Genomic DNA, 20,885 nt, shown 5'->3' on the forward strand with positions numbered 1-20,885 from the left:
GTTTAGGATCAGAGCACATCAATCAGCTGGTTGGTAACGGTGTAACTTCTCAGTCATACTGGAATGTTTTTGTTTGGTGTTTCTATTACTGTAGGTGTACTGGGCATGCAGAGGCTGACTGGTCTGTGGGGCTGCATGGTTCCTGCACAGGGCTGGTACTGGAGGTGTCCATTCAGATCCTCATGACTGCAGACTGGGAGAAAGCTGTTTTCTAGTGAAAGGGTTCCTTCCAAATAGCTGCATGTGCTTGTCGTTCTGCTCCTGTTCTCCATCGTCCCAGCGGGTTATTGGACCATGTCAGGATGCAGTCCTGGACTCTAGCTACACCGTCTCTGACTTCCTGTTCCTTGTTCCAGGAAGGACTTTGAGGAGCTGTTTGATATCATCATCACAAACGCCCTGAAGCCTGGGTTCTTCTCCTGTGTGCCCCATCAGAGACCCTTTAGGACCCTTGGTGAGAAGTAATCTATTACTCTAACATTCATTTGTACTTCATCAACAGTACTCTGTTCCTCTGTGTAATGCAGTGCAAGCAGCAGATTTGCATATAACACTTGACTAGGGCTGCAACAAATTCTTATTTGGATCATTGATGAATCGGATGGGGTCTAAACTCGATTAACCAGATTAAACAGGAAATTTTAAATCAAATCAAACTTTATTTATAAAGCGCTTTTAACACAAAAATGTAACTCAAAGTGCTTTACAGATTAAAAAGACCCCACATATCTCACAATGTCATTAACTTAATTACTTAATTAAACACTGCCAGGGAAACATTTTAATCTCCTTCCTTTACTTTATTTAATATCAGAAATGGTTAGAAAACAGTTCAATAGCAAAACAACATGCTATCACCTACATATATGCATAGTTAAACTATGATTAGTAAATTAAATGTATTTCATTAACATGTTCAGTAGTAAGCTACTATAAATGCTAATAATGTTTAATTTCCACTGCTAAATATGTAATGGCGACATATCTATTATGTACAGGTTAGCAATAATCCAGTTTAAACTACATACATTGCATTTCTTGCAGAAATGCTGTTTGAATGCTGGATAGCTTAAACTGTTAGCTGAATCTGCTTAATAGCTGAAGTGAAGCTGAAACTAAGCTAAACTGTCAAAATGAGCTGAATGTATTTAAAGATTTAGAAGCAAAAATCCCCAACAAGTGTAATAAAGCTCAGAATATAGGTGAAGAATGGATAAAAAAATGCTAAACAGCAGAAAACTTTAATCTTTGAACATTTATTAAAAACAAAAGTTGAAACGTTAAACAGCTGGCATTTGAATGAGAATAGTTTAACGGGTACATTTTTACAATTGGCTGAACTGTGAATTTAGAAACATTTGCTGATATCTGAAACTGATAGATTAACATATGTTCAGACTTGATATGGGATGGATGGATGGATGGATGAAATGACGGATGGATTGTTGGATGGATGTTAGATGGTTTATTGGATGGATGGATGGATGGATGGATGGATGGATGGATGGATGAAATGACGGATGGATTGTTGGATGGATGTTAGATGGTTTATTGGATGGATGGATGGATGGAAGCATGTATGGATTTATATGTGGATGGATTCCTTAGGCCAAGCCGATCGATTTGATGTCTCACATGTGTGGGTGTGTAAGTCCATTTAGCCAGAAGATGATTGACCTCTCTCAACCAATCAGGGAGCTGGGAGGGAGCGGGGCACTTTCCCACCTTCTGACGGTCAATCAAATTTAACTTGTTTCTAGTTTTAAGTACAAACAGTTCAAAAAGATCAAAAACAGGAGTCTGTTAATGGCTCAATATTCAGCTTTTTAATATTCATTCCTATGAGACTTGATTAAAGTGATTTGTAGTTCCTTGTGTTGCCATGGTAACAGATGACAGGAGTCTTTGAATAACATTTCTATATTAAAGTATGTTGATACAGTTGTGTCTAAAATGTTGTTAAATGTTGTTGCTAAACACGTTGCCATGGTAACGCAGAAGACAACATCAAGTTAATACAAGACTCCTGGGACGAAGCAGGTTGAATTGATGTACCATATGTGTGGGTGCACATTTCCTTTTAGGCAGAAGATGATTGAAAACTCTCAGCCAATGAGAGAGCAGCGAAGGAGGAGAGGGTGGTTCCTGCCTTCTGACTAGTGTTAAAATGTCAGCTATGCTGCTAGTTTTAAGTGTATAGACCTCAGAAAGATAAGAAACAGCAGTATGTTGTCCTGGGACTTCGAAGGAGGACTTGGCGCTGGTCCAGGATTTCCTTAGGGAACTGGTCATTTACGCTGAAGTATTTTCCTTTGAGCTCTCTTCCGTGGCTTTTAACAAGATCCCTCTACTTAAAATGTTTAAATTTAGCCACGATGGGACGAGGTCTTCTGCTGTCTTCTCTTTTAGCTCCAAGGCGATGTACCCGGTGAAAGGTGATGTTTTTTACCGTTTCTTCGGGTATCTTCAGGTCCGTCGGGTTCAAGAGATTAAGAATCTCAGGGTCTTGTTCATGAGTGAGGGAACGATGGGGTGTGAGATCAATTGGCGGATTGGTGTTGCATCTACTGTAATACAGGCATTGTACCGGTCTGTTGTGGCTCTCGATTTACCGAGCAATCTACAATCCAACCCTCATCTATGGTCACAAGCTTTTGTTAGTGACGGAAAGAACAAGATTGTGGATACAAGCAGCCGAAATGAGTTTTCTCTGCAGCGTGTCTGGGCTTAGAGATAGGTGAAATGCTCGATCGTCCGGGAGGGTCTTGGAGTAGATTCGTTGCTCTTCCACATCAAGAGGACCCAGCTGAGGTGGCTCGAGCATTTGATTAGAATGATTCCAGATTCCCAGAAACCTCCCTGGTGAGGTTTTCTGGGCACGTCCAACCAGGAGGAGACCTAAAGGAAGACCCAGAATACGCTGGAGGAACTATTGGCCCTCACACATTAGCGTCGGCACGGCCCCAAAAGGTATCAAACGGCACCAGAATTTGGTTTCACACACAGGTCAGATTTGCGTTTTTGATGCCGAGGCAACACTTTTTCCCAGACCTTCTCTCCAGCAGTCAGACTGGGACCGAGGCGACACTACGGACTGATTGGCTGGATGAAATTACACCTACCGCCTCCGATCTGCGAGAAGAATGAGCCAGTGGGAGGTTTCCCGCATGCGCGATTCATTTTCGTGCTGGAAGCTGTTGAGTAAACGTCTGTCTGTAGCACAGAGGTGCCGTTAAGTGTGTGAACGGGAGAAGAGAATAGCTGCGTGTGTGTGTGTGCGCGCGCGCGCGCGTGTGTGTGTGTGTGTGCGTGCGTGCATGCACCTGTACTCCGCATCGGAGCTCTTGTCCTGGCAAGCAGACCGCTGCTCAAGGGAGAAATCAGTGTGTGTGTGGCACAAGGTTATGAGGACACACACAGCAAATTAATAAAATAATGTGGTTCAGCGTCTCCAAAAGCAACACAGCTCATGACCCTTTTTGCTGACCTTATGGAGCGGACTTTCCTGTGCGTATTAAACGCCGCCCACAGGCTCGGGGATTTCCGCATTCCGGAGAATTTCCTCAGATTTACATGTGAACACTACACCGCCCGTTCGAGACCGAACCCACGCCATCCAGCCCGACCAAACCCCGACTGTGCCGACGCTAATGTGTAAGCGTCATATGTGTCTTGGCTAGCCAGCAATCACCTTTAGATTCCCCCGGAGGAGCTGGCCTAACACTGGACAAGCAGATGAAGATAGCTACTTTCACATCAGGGCCGGCTCTACTCTACCCAGGTATGATATAAAGTGTTCATATCTGGGTAGCCTGTTTTTTTATCTATTTATTTTGTTACTTCAGACCTCTTCCCAAGACGGTCCACTTTGTGTTCAAGTGGCCCAACACACCCACTACCAACTGATTGGCCAGCTCAAATTCACACCTACCATTAGGGAGAGCCTCCGATTAGTGGGTAGAATCAACCAGCTGGGGCTTCCCACATGCGCTATTCATTATCATTCTGGATGACGTGGAGTAGATATCGCGTCCGACTGAAGCCGACTCTGTCTCTTTTTCTCTGTGTGCTGTGAGGAGCGCGCACACACACACACACGGCGCTACCGAGGCTTGAGCTTCCCCCATGCGAGGACACACACAGCAGAACAGGATGCAATATCAAAGTGAGAGTCTCAAAAAGCAACACTGCTCACGGCCACCTTTGTTTAATTTAAGGGACATCATGGTGCACAAATTTCCACGATCCTGAGAAGTTGGTGAACAAACCCTACTTGTGAGGGAGCCGGACCCAACGCCACCCAGCTTGGACCGGACCAGGCCGATGTGGCCAGTCAGTGGGTTTACATGCAGCCAGTAACCCTTTTAAAACCCGAATATTCACAATAACCCGGTTCCGCAGGTCCATGTAAACACAGCCAAAAACCCGGATATGCTCATACCCGGGTTTTTAAAAACCCGGTTACTACACCTGGGGTAACCCTTTTCTAACCCGAATGTTTGGTCGTGTAAACGCATATCGGGATATCCCCATCAAAGCGTGTGTTCTGTGCATGCTCTGTTCGCAAGGAATCTTGGTCTTTTGAGTAGCGAGACGTCTTGTACGCGCCAGAACTCCGGAAGTAAACAACAAGTTGGGAGCAACATGGCGAGTCGCGGCACAGCACCACACTTTTGGAGTGACGAGGAAACTAAAGCGCAAACAAACGCGGTCGCTATCTCTTCCGAACTGGGAAACATGTTGTTGTTTTCACGGATACCGGAACAAGAAGAACCGGAAATGACGCATATTGCGTCTGGACGTAGTCCACACGTCCTGACGCTACCCCAACGTCCGTGTTTACATCGGGTTATGCAAGTTAGAGGTAACTCTTTCTATTTATGCTTGTAAACGGGTTATTCTGATCAACTCAGAAACCCGAACACCGACCTTAACCCGATCATAACCCGGATATTGGCTGCATGTAAACGTACTCAGTGACTCGATGCAACCTGCTGGGTTCCTTATATAGGAAACTTTTCTGGTTGGCTTAATGACCTGACCTGTATTGGAATGTTTACTGTGTGAAGTACCTTGAGATGAGTCTTGATGTGATTTGGCGCTTTATAAATAAATTGAATTGAACTGGGAGTGGCTTATGATCCCTGATCTATATATTTGGAAAGAGCCGACACATGCTGTTTGGAAAAGGAGCCCTTCTAACCTGAGACGACTAGAGCAGTTTGCTCAAGGGGAGTGGGCCAAAATACCTGCTGATGGGTGCAGAAGTCTCATCACGAGGGACCGGAATGGTTTGATTGCAGCGACTGCCTCAAAAGGTTGTGCAACACAATCTTACGTCAGGGGTACCATTTTTTTTGTCCAGGCCTGTTCCATGAGTTTATTTTTATTTTTTTAATAATTCTGTTGAAGCAGGGTTGAAAAGCAATGTCTGATAGGCCAAATTTCATGTAATTTTTTTATTTATTGTTACTTTTGTCAGATTTAAGACATTTCTGTGGCCTTTGTGGGCTTTTCTTTCATCGACCAAAGGGTACCAACAATTGTGTTCACATCTGTAAATCATTTCTGACGTGGCCTGCAACAGTCACCATAGGTGAAGTAGAAACCATGAAAGAAAAGGTGTGTGAGAGTTCCTGTGAGTCTCGGGGTCTTGTTGGAATTCAGGAAACTTAACAAGAAGATGTATTAGTCCCTGACTTAAAAGGATGTATTCCAATAGCAGTTGAATTTTCTACCAGGTTTGTTGATGATGTTACCGGTTTCATCAGGCAGCTCCTAGCCTTGGAGTTTTTGAGTCTCTGTGGATTTTTCTAAGAAATCAGCCTAAGGCCTGTGGGTTTGTGGGTGAGTGGAGAACACTTGGGTTCAACAGCAGTGGTTTTCATTTAAATCTAACTGTGGTTACCTTTTTGTGTTTGTGCACTGCCAGTGAATGACGTGGAGGAGAGTGAGGGTCTGCCATCCCTGGACAAGCCCGGCTGGTACTCCCAGGGCAACTGGCCCCACCTCCACGAGCTTCTCAAGACCATGACAGGGAAACCAGAGCCTAAGGTACACCAGCCACCTGAAGCTGTCTTTTTGTAACAATTCCCCAGTTCTTCAGGCTCTATGAAGCTCGTATTATTATTTTATTTCATTTTTCATTTATTGGCATTAAAATAAAAATACAGAAAAAAATTGCTACACGGCAAAAGGAAAAAGGGGACAGAAAGAAGAAAAACTTATGTTATCTGCCCCTTTTAACTAAAATAACATTAATGCAAATGAAACAATCATGATTCTTGAATATATATATATATATATATATATATATATATATATATATATATATATATATATATATATATATATATATATATATATATATATATATACATATATATTGAACAATATAGTTCCTGGACTGGTTGGCCCACACAATCTCAACCCATGAATCGAGAAAAAAAAGAGAAAACGAGTTACACAGAGAGACGCATAAAGTTATAGACCTCTATACATACATATATACTCATATATACATACATATATACACAAATGAATACATAGCCTTGTTTCCATTTTTTTTCATCCCCCCAACTCCCCTTCCCTCACACATTTATGTAACGGATCTATATAAGTTAATCATTTCATTTTTATCTCTTTTTTGAAAGTCAATATTGTTTTTGCATTCTTGATTTCAGTATTTAATTTATTCCACATTTTAACTCCATATATGGACACACAATGTTCCTTTACGAGTATCTGATGTCTAGGTATGTTAAATAATTCATGTCCTTTTAAATCATATTTGCCATCTCTTTTTGTAAATCTTTTGATTAATCCTGCAGGTACGTTCCTTTTGTTTGCATTATACATACATTTTAAAACATTGTAGTCCACCAGATCATAGAATTTTAGTGTTTTTAATTTTATAAATAATGGATTGGACGGATCTCTGTAGTTGCTCCTTGTGATTATTCTTATTGCTTTTTTCTGTAAGATGTAAATGGAATTTGTGTAAGTTTAATATGTTGTTCCCCAGATTTCAATGCAGTAGTTCACCTAAATAATGACTAAAAGCAAGTATTTGAGTACAGGTTTCCCAAGCCAGGTGGCGCATTAGACCAGGGGCTTATCTACTATTTCCAAACTGACTTACAAACTGAGAAATCTTTAAATAAAAATACTTCTAAAAATGATGTAATGCCATTTTAGTAATGTTTAACATTCGTTTCACACTCAAAACTTATTTTAAAAAGTACAAAACCTATCAAGTAATTATGATGTGTTATCGTTATCTTTCCAAACAATGCAACACAAAATTTCTCAAAAATGTTAAAGCTGAAGATATTTTACATAATGTACAGGCTCAATGTGATAAACAAACAAATTTATAAACAGTTTGAGCTGAGGGGACAAACGTAAAAACATTTCTTTCTTCTTTGCTGATTCATTGAATCATTGATAGGGAGATACATACAGGTGTGGTTCACCTGGGTTCTTGTGAGGAGCACCTGATCACAAAGGACTCAGAGTTCAAACAACCACGATTGAAACCGGAGGTTTATAGAAATACTGGTGACAAAATTATAGTGGAAGATGAACTGCTCAACTTTCTAGTGGTGAAAATTTGAACCATGAGTCAAGAGGAGGTTGTTTTTCTTGCCACAAACAAATTTGACTGTGAGTGGATCGAGTTATGAAAGCAATTCCTGTTTGAGCTTTGTCCAAAATCACTGAGATGTTTGGCTCATAAAGGTCCTCAAAGAGACGTGAACAACATAAATCGCTGCCTTAGGGCAATGAACGAATGTGTTGAGAACATGCCTAGATTTGTCTCTCACTACCTGGATGAGTTACAACGATTGCATTTAACAATATGGATGTCTCCAGCCTACCTGGGAGAACTGAGCAGCTGCATGCTGAGGTTTGCGCTATGAAGCAGATTATGCAGGTGCAAGCTGGCACTACTCAGGGCTCGCAGGAGGTTATGGTGGATATGGATAGACGAGTAACCAGGCTGGAGCACCCAGGGGCCTCAATGAAGAGGTAAGAGAGGAGTGAACAACTGAAGCAGTCGGGAGGACTGGAGGTCTGCATCACTGGTGGAGATGAAGCTGACCTTGGAGCGGTGCAGCTGGCTAGGTTGGGACCTGTGGATGGATGTTTGAAGGCTGTGGGGTTTAGACTGTGTGGGACTGAATGATGGAGCGCCTGGCGCTTGTGGCCATGAGAAGGCGGGAGAGCCAAAACCCTCAATGGAGTGGAGTTAAGTTGTAAAGAAAGGTCGGCATCAAAACAGTCAAGTCTAAACGGGTGAGTGTGTTTGCCACTCGATTTGATCCTTGTGATAGATGCGAAAACTTTATCAGCTTATTTAAAAGAAAAACATGGCCGTGAGGTCAGCTGTCAGAGCATCAAGACTATAAACACCAGATTTGCCTCGTTTAAAGTGCCTGCTGACTGTGAGGAAGTTGCAGAAATGTACTGCCCGGATCTCTATGAGCCAAGAAGAGCTGGTGCTGTGGGCTCGAATGCAGCCATGCCGGCTGTTGAGCTGAAACCTCCTGTGAGTAACGCATGATCTTATTGTTTTAAATGTCAGTGCAGGTTATTTCTTACAACTGTCGTGGGTTGCGCTTAGGGCCGAGTGTGGGCGACAAAGTACGACGATCAGTTGTTGAAAAGTTCCTGGGTCCTAACTTGCTGGGTAACTGTGACATTTCTGGCAGCACGAGATCTCGAGGATTTGAACATTTTAAATGCAGATTTTGGGGAATCCACAACTAATTTATGTGCAGGTATTTGGGGGGGGGGGGGGGGGTATTTTTGTTAAATCTATAAAGTGATGCCAGAACATGTTGAACATGTGTTCTTGGCCTTTCAGTGTGAGTCTAATTTTTTTCTAGTTGAAGGTATTTCAGAACCTCATTTATTGCGTGCGCACATGAGGGAGCTGCCTTCTGTTTCTAGTTTAATAAAATTAGCCTGTGAGCTAAAAGACATGCTAACAAACTACAGAATTTTCTTTTTTACTCACTGTTATTTCATGGTCTACCACTCCCAATACAGCTGTCATTGAGTTCAGCTGAATAGGTTTTCTCAAAACTTTGGACAGGTAGTTATTTATATTAATCCAGTATTTTGATATTTTAGGGCAATTCCAAAACATATGTCCCAATATTGCGGGAGATTGTCCACATTGATCGCATAATGGATCAATGTCTGGGTATATTTTATGTAATTTCTGTTTCCTTTTCTGTTTCTGGTGCTGTGAAGTTTGGAGGATTTTTACTGCTATTTTTTTTAGCTTTTTTCACTTTTTGAGCATTTGTTATGATGCGTAACCATGGCAACAAGCTGGTTTACAATAGGGAGTAGCTGATTAACATTGGAAAGGCTGAACCACAAATCCCAAATGAGCTAAAACGCAAGAAGCGTGGGTGCAGAGCGGGAGCTAAACGGAGTCAGAGAAAGAGGAAATTCAAACCATCTCTTCCATCAATCATAATGGGCAATGTGAGATCACTGGCCAACAAGATGGAGGAGCTCCAAGCCCTTTCAAGGACTCAGCCAGAGTTTCGGCAGTTTCAGAACCGCTGGAGGAGATAATGCAAAGAAGGATTCTCCAGAGAATCAAGAAAATGATGGACAACCCTGAGCATTCTCTTCACAAGACTGTCCGACAACGGAAGAGTGTCTTCAGTCAGAGGCTTCTTCAGTTTGGCTGCAACACTGACCGCTACTGGAGATCCTTCCTGCCAACAGCCATTGTAATATACAACAACTCTTTGATGACTTGATTATTATTATTATTCTGAGCTACTACAGCAATCAGTTTCCCTCTGGGATTAATAAAGTATTATTGAATTGAATGTTCATACATGGCGTTTGTTATGGCCAAACTGCGGCTTTCGCAGAAGTTTAATAATAAAACACTCTTCTGGTTCAGAGTGGGCGGGCCGCTCCTTCCAGTCACACCCCTCTAAGTCATGCTGTCATCGCCCACGGGAGCATTGAAGTCCTCCAGCAATACATTGGAGTCCCCAGTCCGAGCACCATCTAGCACTTGTCCTAGGGACTCCAAAAAGGATGGGTACTCTGAACTGCTATTTTGTGCATAAGCACAAACAACAGTCAGGACCCATTCCCCAAACCAAAGGCGCAGGGAAGCTACCCTCTCGTCCCTTGGAGTAAACCCCAACATACAGGCAGTGAGTCTTGGGGCTGGCAAAAGCCCACCCCAGCTCTCCACCTCTCACCTGGATCAACTCTAGCAAAGAAGAGTGTCCAACTGCTCTCCAGGACTCTGGTTCCAGAGCCAATGCTATGTGTCGAGGTGAGTCCAACTATATCTAGCCGCTACCGCTCAACCTATTCCTCAAGCTCCAGCTCCTTCCCCGCCAGAGAGGTTACGTTCCACGTCCCAGACACCATTTTTCTTGTTCGGGATTGCACCGCCAAAGCTCTTGCATTGGTCTGCTACCCAATCCACCATCGTTTGAGTCTGTGGCTGATGAACTGAATTAATTAGTTGGTCTAAAGTGTTACTTCATAACAGCCTCATCAACAGAACAATCAAATATGTGAGTAAACTGCCTGATCAGATCTTCCCAGCCAACATGTGGAACAGTAGAAAGTTGAATCTGCTGTCTTCACTGTGGCAGTGGAGAATTTTCCTTTCCTCAGGTCCTAAAAACTCTTCAGTTCCCAAACAGAATCAGATTCTTGCAACAAGAATACTTTCCTGTCATGGTCTGTGTCTGCGTCCTGATGTTCTCCATCCCTCTCTAGATTCCCCTTTTGTGTCTCATAGCGCCGTCATGTGTCCTTTGTCTGCGTCTCATTTATGTGTCTTTTGTTTGTAGCCCTTCAGATCATTCCCCTCAGGTCCGGTGTTCATTCAGTCATCCCCAGCCCCTCCAGTTGTAGCTCCAGCCTCTTTGTCCCCAGCTTGGTGTGTGTGTGTCATTCCCCAGCTCAGTGTGTGTGTGTGTGTGTGTGTGTGTGTGTGTGTGTGTGTGTGTGTGTGTGTGTGTGTGTGTGTGTGTGTGTGTGTGAGAGAGAGAGAGTCCTTCCCTCAGTCTTTAGGTTTAGTTTTGTGTTTTATAGTTTTAGGTTTATCTGCCCTCCACTTGTTCTCTTCCCCATTCAGATAATTGTTGTCACCTGCCTTCCCTCCAGCCTCACTCCACACACCTGCTTCCTGTTCCCTAATTGCTCCTCCCAGTCTATATAAGCCCCGTCTTGCCTCTGTGTTGTGTCGGTCCATTGTTGTTTGTCAGCGTTGTTTTGGTGCTCTGTGAGAGCTTTTTGTCTCGTCCCCAGACTTTGTGCTCTAGGTGAGCTTTTGTTTAAGTCTCAGGTTTTGTGCTCCATGTTAAGCTTGCGGTGTCCTGGATCTCAGGACTTTTGGATTTATTTTTGTTCCTCCTGCAAATAAAGGATTTTACTTTACATCATCTCCTGCCTCTTGTCATCCTGGGGTATCTGCATTTTGGGTCCTAACCATCCCCGCAACGTGACATTTCCATTAACAGTAGATACAGTTTCAAACGGATAGAAGAAAATGGGACTGGGCGATTTTGCCAAATAAAAAATCTCAGACTTTTAAAAGAAAAATTCAAGTTTTGATTCGATTTTTTTGAATGCACTTAAAAAATTGCTGCAGACATCAGATTTTGTCAAAAGCACAACTTTATTGCTGTGATTGTCTTCAAGATTTAAAATGCGTAGAACAATCTCAAAGTAAAAGTAAATGAGGCTCTATCATTCAACAATTTCAAGTTTTAACCCAGGTTTAAGCAAGAGTGCAACAACAACTTCACACAGTTTAAGAAAATAAATTCCTTTTATTAAAGCAGGATGAACAAAAATCCAAAGGCGCAAAACCAAGCGTAATCTCAAGAAACACCGAATGACCAAGAAACAAACAGAAGCTCACTTATGAGCACGAACCTGGAGAAATTTCAAGAGACAAAACGCTGACAAACAATGGACCGGCAAACACTGAGGGACAAGACAGGTTTTTAAACACACAGGGAGGTGATCAGAGGAACAGGTGACAGGTGTGAGTGATCTGGAGGGAAGGCAGGTGCATTCAATAAACTAAATGGGGAAAGAACTAAGCAGGAGAACCTGGAGGAGAACAGGAGGAGGCTGGGGACAGAGGGACACAGAACATGACAACAGTAGCTTACATTTTCTTTTTAAGAAATCAGATGACTACATAATTTGTAACATATACCTTTGTAATTAACAAAAAAAAAGCTCTTCTCAGCATAGTGTCAATCTAAAAAATAAAACAAGCCTACGGCAGACATATAGCCTACTCAAAGAGTAAAAAACTGTAGACCTTTATCTAAAATATGCTCATTAGATCTCTGAAACATTGTACGTGCTCATTCTATACGTTTTTTGAGCCTGTCCACAACCTCTGGCTTGAGGCTGGCCCGGTTGCAGGTAACTATTCCCCCACCCACACTAAATACCCTTTCTGAGGGGGCACTAGTGGCACTAAATACCCTTTCTGAGGGGGCACTGGTGGCACTAAATACCCTTTCTGAGGGGGCACTAGTGGCACTAAATACCCTTTCTGATGGGGCACTAGTGACACTAAATACCCTTTCTGAGGGGGCAGTAGTGACACTAAATACCCTTTCTGAGGGGGCAGTAGTGACACTAAATACCCTTTCTGAGGGGGCACTAGTGGCACTAAATACCCTTTCTGAGGCGACACTAGTGGCACTAAATACCCTTTCTGAGGGGGCACTAGTGGCACTAAATACCCTTTCTGAGGCGACACTAGTGGCACTAAATACCCTTTCTGAGGGGGCACTAGTGACACTAAATACCCTTTCTGAGGGGGCAGTAGTGACACTAAATACCCTTTCTGAGGGGGCACTAGTGACACTAAATACCCTTTCTGAGGGGGCACTAGTGGCACTAAATACCCTTTCTGAGGCGACACTAGTGGCACTAAATACCCTTTCTGAGGGGGCACTAGTGACACTAAATACCCTTTCTGAGGGGGCACTAGTGGCACTAAATACCCTTTCTGAGGCGACACTAGTGGCACTAAATACCCTTTCTGAGGCGACACTAGTGGCACTAAATACCCTTTCTGAGGGGGCACTAGTGGCTGAAATAGAAAGATATTTTTTAGCCAATAAGCTTAGCCTTGGAAAGTCTGGCTAATGCAGCTTCCACCATTCAAGAGGATTTGTGTCTGGCTCTATGTCTGAAATAAGCAAATATGTTGCAAGCTCGGTCTCAATTTTTGTTTTCTCTGATTGTGGGTGTGGCATGGTGGATGGTGCACTGGCGCCCAGAATCTTATTTTTTTGGTGGGGAGTTCTCTTGAACAGCTGAGGGACCAGCTTCCTCTGTGGTAGAGTTGCAGAGAGCAGAGATCTCAGACACGGCTCTTTTTTGATGACTTCCAGTTTGCTTGCATCAATGTAGGTTGAATGGAACCTCGGGTCTAAAAGTGTAGCCATGTCCAAAAGTTCCTCTTTCTCCAAATCACAGTATTTATGTTCGAGGTAATGTTTGATGTTGGCCTTGATTGTTTTTGTTAGCTCCAAATCTTCCTCCTCTGGCAGGAGGAGACTTGTTTTAAACTAATGCAGCACTGGTTTGATGCATGACACAGTGACATATGATTCCCCTGACAATGAATCAGTGAAGTCCTGGAGAGGTTTCACGGCTTTGTTGGTGGCTTCTAATACTTCTAAAAGTTGCCACATGGGAACAAGATGACACGTTTTCTTGTCCGCACCCAGGATGCGAGCTGTTGCCTTCTCTTGCTCAAGAAAGCGCTCAATCATCTTTTTGCGAAACCTCCAACGTGTTGGGGATTCTGAGATCAACAGATGCTGGGGAAGTCCAAGTTCAGCCTACACCTCTGTCATGTCTCGCCTTTTTTTCCTGCTGTAAGAGAAGGCTGATGCAGCTGTTTTGCAGACCCTTATGGCCCGATCAATCAATGGGTCCTTCACACCACTCTCTGTAATAACTGTAAAAAGATATTTATTTAGTAATATTTCTTGTCTTTCCAAGCTTAGACTGTTTGATTATGAGAGTTTTGACAAATTGTTCAGTACTTTGACCACATGTTTAATAGCCGTAACACAGTTTAATACTATAGTAAATGCAGCTTGAGGAAAAGTCAGGTTTATTTATATATTCCAGCCTGTGTGTGTACTGTAAACCAGTTGAATTATATACCATGTTGAGGCTATTAAATTAATGAGCCAATAATTCACCCTTCAGCCCCAGGGCACTGAAGGCCTATGCAGAGCAGCTCTGTGGGATTCTGCAGCACCTCTTCAACCTCAGCCTGGCCCAGGAGAAGGTTCCAGTCCTGTGGAAGACATCCTGCCTTGTTCCAGTTCCAAAGAAAACTCGCCCATCAGTCAATGACGACTACAGACCGGTTGCCCTGACATCCCACATCATGAAGGTCCTGGAGAGACTCCTGTTGGTCCACCTGAATAAGCAAACTAGAACATATCAGGACCCGCTGCAGTTTGCTTATCGCCATGGAGTTGGAGTTGAAGATGCCATCATCCAGCTGCTTCAACCAATCCACTGTCATCTGGACAAAGCAGGCAGCACTGTGAGGGTCATGTTCTTTGATTTCTCCAGTGCATTTAACACAATCCAGCCTGATGTTCTTTGCCAGAAACTCCAGAAGACACAGGTGGGGGCCTCAACTATCGCCTGGATTAAAGACTACCTGACAAACAGACCACAGTTTGTGAGGCTGAAGAACTACACATCAAACCAGGCGGTCAGTAACATTGGAGCACCACAGGGGACTGTACTCTCACCATTCCTTTTCACCCTGTACACCTCAGACTTCCAGTACAAGTCAGAGACCTGTCATCTACAGAAATACTCAGATGACTCTGCAGTTGTCGGGTGTATCAGAGATGGACAGGAAGCTGAGTACAGAGAGCTGGTGGAGCGCTTTGTGGCATGGTGTGGAAACAAATCATCTGACCTTGAACGTGAACCAAACAAAGGAGATGATTTTAGACTTCAGAAGAAACAGGGTGGAGTCAAACACTGTTTCCATCATGGGAGAAGAAGTGGAGGTGGTCGAGGAATACAAACACCTTGGAGTTCACCTGGACAACAGACTGGACTGGAGAAAGAACAGCGAAGCTGTTTACAAGAAGGGACACAGCAGACTGCACTTCTTGAGGACGCTTAGGTCCTTCAATGTCTGTAGCAAGATGCTGCAGATCTTCTACAAGTCTGTTGTTGAGAGTGTAATCTCTTCAGCCATCGTCTGTTGGGGTAGTAGCATCAGAAGCAGGGACCTGAAAAGGCTCAACAGCCTAATAAAAAAGGCTGGTTCTGTTCTGGGGACGACTGTGGAACCGCTGGAGGAGATCATGCAAAGAAGGATTCTCCAGAGAATCAAGAAAAGGTGGACAACCCTGAGCATTCTCTTCACAAGACTGTCCGACAACGGAAGAGTGTCTTCAGTCAGAGGCTTCTTCAGTTTGGCTGCAACACTGACCGCTACTGGAGATCCTTCCTGCCAACAGCCATTGTAATATACAATAACTCTTTGATGACTTGATTATTATTATTATTCTGAGCTACTACAGCAATCAGTTTCCCTCTGGGATTAATAAAGTATTTCTGAATTGAATTGAATTGAATTGAATTGAATAATACTTTACAATGTGTAATTATGTGTACCTATTTATTTTTACATCAACTCTTATCTATAACGTTGTGGAGTTTGTGGCCAAAACACTGCAAGCTGGGCCAGTTGTTGTCTTTAAGAGCTTTTATGATGTTGGTGCCACTATCAGTTGTCACGGTGTGAAAATTTAACCTCACGGTTATTGTGACCAAAATTACCACGGTTTTCAGTATTATCGCGGTGTTTTTTTTAAATGTGTTACATTTTCAGACAACTAAATAAACCCTGTATGTCAGGAAATATTGTCCTCAGTTTGTGTCTAAATTTTGCCTAAAATGTGTTCTTTTGTAATTATGTTGTTTGTTTACATTTTTTCCCCTTTAGTCTTTAAAATACCTATATTTGCCCATAACTTCTTATTTTTTGTCTGTTTGACGTCATCATTTTAAAAATATTAGATCAGATGATACTCAGTACTCAAGTAGCCTTCTAATCAGATACTTTTTTACCCTTACTTGAGTAATAAACCCTATATCAGGAAAATATTGTCCTTTTGTTTGTGTCCTTCCAGTGAGCTTTGCAGATGTGGGAAAATGTCATCAGGCAGTAATCGTTGTTAAATTCATAATTATTCTCGGAGAGAGACCAACTCTTATCTGCCCCTGGGAGCCCCGTAATGCATAGCGTCATTTCAACATGGCGGTGTCCGCGACACGGTTTATATGCAGGTAGCGGCGCTGCGGCTGCTTTATATAGCGACTCGTTGCATTCTCCCTCAACCCAAATCCTCGGATCACGAATTTTAGCTAAAGCGCTAACGTTAGCTTGCCTTGCATTGACTGTAGAGTTGTGGGTGATGGTCACGCAGATGTGTCATGAGATTTGAAGCATTGCTGCCTTTCACAGACACTTTTTCTGCACATGCTGCAAACAGGATAGCCGTCATCCATCAGCTGTCCCTCGGCATTCTTCACATATCCTAAAGATGCCCGTACTTCCCACTTTGTCTTCTTTGAGGGATAATAAATGTCCTGAGCGCTGCCGTCTCCTCCTTTGGCCATTATTTCAGCTTTAGCTTCAAGAAAGTTTTGGTTGTAAACAACAAAGTGTGCATGTGCCGCCGAAAACTTCAGCAGATGATACGGTGGCTGGTAAGGGTCACCGCACCTACACCGCAGCCACGGTACTCCACCTTGATAATATATATTTTTTAAAACAAGACGGTTATTATTATTGTCAACTTTTTTACCACGGTTTACCACTACACCGGTTACCGTGACAACCCTAGGTGCCACTATCAGTTGTCATGCAGACGAGTCGTTCCTCCGAAAGTCCCCAGGAGCTGAGAGCGTTTTAAACCATGGGCAATGATGTCATCAGTGCAGAGTGGTTCTCTGGAAAGTACGCTGTCTGGAGGCAGATGCTGCACAGAATCCAGCTGGTGTTAATCTAGTGAACCGTCAGACTCATATATGGCTGCATCGTTTGGCTGGACCACAGGTTTGTGGTGGCTGAGTAAAACGGCATCTCCTCCAGCTCACTGTGGATCTTTTCCCAAGTTGTATTGTACAGGTGAGGCAGCGCTACATCGGCGAAATACTTGCGACTGGGGACAACGTACCTCGCATCTAATATTTTTAGCATGTGGGCCTCGTTTTTCAACAGAGTAATTCGGCAGCATGCCTGTGGCAATATAAAACGTGATCGCCTCTGTAATCGCTTTCCATCGCGCCCCGTTCTTATCATAAGGCACACCGTCTGGGAAGCTCTCGAGAAGTGTAGTTAGCTTTTTAGCGTGTAGTTAGCTTTTTAGCAGGTGTGCTACAGGTGCCGTTGTCGCTACGGAGTCGGCTGCACTTCTCCCATTCTTTGTGATGTTTATTCCTCGGGTGCTGGAATAGATTTGTTGTACTGCTGCTTCCAGTAGCAACAATCTTTAAACATATTTTGCAGGAAGGCTTCATCTGTTTTTTGTCTGCTGCATCAAAACCTAACCAGTTCCAAATTATTGAATTAACCGTGCCTTTCTTTGGAAACAGTCCTCTGCTACACACTGCCATTTTGTTTTGACTGTGTTGCATGGGGGAGGGGGCTAGCTCGTATCGCACTACGGTAACCCACAAGGACAAAATGCTAAAAAATACGTAAAAACTAAAGTGGCAAAAAAAAACTCGAGTTTGCAAAATAAAAATCTTTTAAAGCTACAAAATCATTACATCGATTACATCGATTTTTTGCCCTGCCCTAGAAGAAAATCAATGTCTGCTATGGTTTTATATGATACAACAGAATATTAATGTGACGTGTCCATGTTTGAACCCTGTCAGTTACACTCTGACTGGATTTATTAAAGGGACATGAGACAAGAGTTACATCTGTAGCAGAAACTCCATTATTAGTGACAATGCTGTTTTCTGGTTCAATACCAGGACATAAAGCACGCTGACACACCTATCAGCTGTAAACATTGATGGCCGACCTGCAGAAGAGTGAGGCATTTGAGCAGAAAGCTGTTTGCCAAGAACACGTCTGAGCTGGTTTAACTGTCTGGCCGAATACTAACATGATTGTGTGTCTGAACACACCTCAAGGGAAGCAGCAGAGCCAGGTGTCTGATTTCACCCCAAAAAACCTTCTGCACAGATTATTTTTTTAAAGATTTACAAATGAGTGCTGTGATATATGATGGCATACCACAAACATGTCATAAAAGCCTCAGCTAAGCTGATCCTGATAACGGTGTACAGTAGATAGTTAACGGTCCACATTAGGTGGTCATTGGTGTACAGTTGGTGGTTATTGGTGTACAGCAGATATAGTCTACAGATGATGGTCAATGTGTGTGTGAATAGGTGAATGACTGATTATGTTGTAAAGCGCCTTGGGGGGGGTCCCAGGACTCTAGAAGGTGTTATATCAAATGCAGGTGATTTGCCATTTACCATTCAATGGTCAACAGTTGATAGTTAATGGTCTACAGTCAATGGTTAATGGTGTACAGTGTAGATATGGTTCACAGCCAATGGTTATTGGTTAGCAGCCAATGGCTAATAGTTAATGATCAATGGCCTATGGTTGATGTTAAAGACACAAATAGTCTAATGATGGACAGTCAGACTGCTGTAATCTCTATCGAATGGTAGTGGGGCTTTCTAGGTGGGTGGGGGCATGAATGCATCTTTGCCCTGTATAATTGAATAGGGTCCAGTGTGTCGTAAAGAGAGAGGAACTGATGGGTGACATGAGCTTTAAACATTGAGAGACACGTCTAACATCAGAAAAACCTTTACTTCCTTTCTACTTCATCTGTTTTGTCCTCTACATGCAGCTCCTATAAAGCCTCTGTTGCTTTTGCTTCTTACAGTTCAAGCTTTGTAACACTGATCAGTTTTACTGACATAGTCAGTCAGTCTTTCTGACTAAAGAAATCGCCATAGAAGTTGTTCTTGGTTACTTTCTATTGTCAGACTATGGAATTAAACAAGTAAACTAGCTGAGTTTAGCATGAGACAGAAAAAACTTTAAATCTCAAATAAAAACTAATATGTCCGATCAGACTGACAGAGCTGCACAGGCTGAGTCACCCGTCGTCATTTACCCCCCACCCCTTGGCTCAAAGGCTTCTCTGTTCTCCGGCTACGTGGAGAACTCGGGCAGAATCTAGTGTCAACCTGCACTTACAGCTTCTTTAAACAAGCCCAAGAGTGACTCCCAGAGTTTTCACTTCTCTCCACTTTCACCCGACAAGCCTTACAGCAGGTGTGCTGAATGGAGGCATTCAGAGGAGATTACAGCCCGGGTTTAAACCCTTGACTCAGCTGATTAGACACCTAGTTGGGGTGGTCCCTTTAAGAGTCCACTGTTTAACTGGGAGGAGAAGGTGTTTAAAAACTAAATGTATTTAAAATAAAGTTCATTTCCTAACATTTTCTTTTGATACTTTAAATGCTTTTCCTGAACAGACAGTCTGTGGCTGATGAACAGAATTAACTAAAGTGTTATTTCATAACAGCCTCAATAACAGAACAATCACATATGTGAGTAAACTGTCTGATCAGATCTTCCCAGCCAACATGTGGAACAGTAGAAAGCTGGATCTGCTGTCTTCACTGTGGCAGTGCAGAATTTTCCTTTCTCAGGTCCTAAAAACTCTTCAGTTCCCAAACAGAATCAGATTCTTGCAACAAGAATACTTTCCATTAACAGTAGATACAGTTTCTAAAGGATAGAAGAAAACCAATATTTGTCATGATTTTATATGATACAACATGTGTATGTGCTACTACTAGTTTACCTGTTTAATTATAGATCCACTAGGATAAATACAATAAAGTTTATCGCTCATCAAATAGAATATTTACTAAGAAATCACTATGTAACCATAGAAACACTACTTGGTGTGTGTGTGTGTGTGCGTGCGTGCGTGTGTGTGTGTGTGCTCTGTCTTCTCCATCCCCAGTGAGTCGTGGAGGATGGCTGCTTATACTGAGCCAGGATTCTCTGGAGGTTTCTTCCTGTTAAAAGGGAGTTTTCCTCTCCACTGTCGCTAAATGTTGAGTATGACACAACAGAATATTAATGTGACGTGTCCATGTTTGAACCCTGTCAGTTACACTGATTGGATTTATTAAAGGAACATGAGACAAGAGTTACATCTGTAGCAGAAACTCCATTATTAGTGATGATGCTGTTTTCTGGTTCAATACCAGGACATAAAACACGCTGACACACCTATCAGCTGTAAACATTGATGGCCGACCTGCAGAAGAGTGAGGCATTTGAGCAGAAAGCTGTTTGCCAAGAACACGTCTGAGCTGGTTTAACTGTCTGGCCGAATACTAACATGATTGTGTGTCTGAACACACACCTCGATTCAATTCAATTCAATTCAAAACCTTATTGATCCCAGAGGGAAATTAGAGTTTCAGTACGCACTGTTCTGAGATCAGATGACAAGAATTGGTGACTGTGGTCATTCGCAACCTGAGTCGCGCTACCGTAAGGGAAGCAGCAGAGCCAGGTGTCTCATTTCACCCCAAAACCGTCCCGCCCTGCCCCGCACGCGCCATTCATTTTCATGCTGGATGCTGTAAACTTCTGTCTGTAACACGGAGCGTGTGTGTGTGTGTGTGTGTGTGTGTGTGTGTGTGTGTGTGTGTGTGTGTGTGTGTGTGTGGCACAAGATTATGAGGACACACACAGCAAATTAATAAAATAATGTGGTTCAGAGTCTCCAAAA

General features: G+C 42.9%; 1 protein-coding gene across 1 annotated transcript in view; it reads left to right on the forward strand.

Annotated features, from left to right (window-relative positions):
* nt5dc1 (5'-nucleotidase domain containing 1) overlaps positions 1 to 20,885 on the forward strand; it is a 104,398-nt gene that overhangs the window by 73,361 nt on the left and 10,152 nt on the right. Inside the window, exons 8-9 of the mRNA XM_070549756.1 lie at positions 357 to 454; positions 5,933 to 6,054. Of these exons, the coding sequence (XP_070405857.1) occupies positions 357 to 454; positions 5,933 to 6,054 (220 nt within the window). The remainder of the gene's footprint in view (positions 1 to 356; positions 455 to 5,932; positions 6,055 to 20,885) is intronic.

Source organism: Nothobranchius furzeri, chromosome 3, assembly GCF_043380555.1.
Source record: "Nothobranchius furzeri strain GRZ-AD chromosome 3, NfurGRZ-RIMD1, whole genome shotgun sequence".
In the NCBI taxonomy this organism is placed as follows: Eukaryota; Metazoa; Chordata; class Actinopteri; order Cyprinodontiformes; family Nothobranchiidae; genus Nothobranchius; species Nothobranchius furzeri.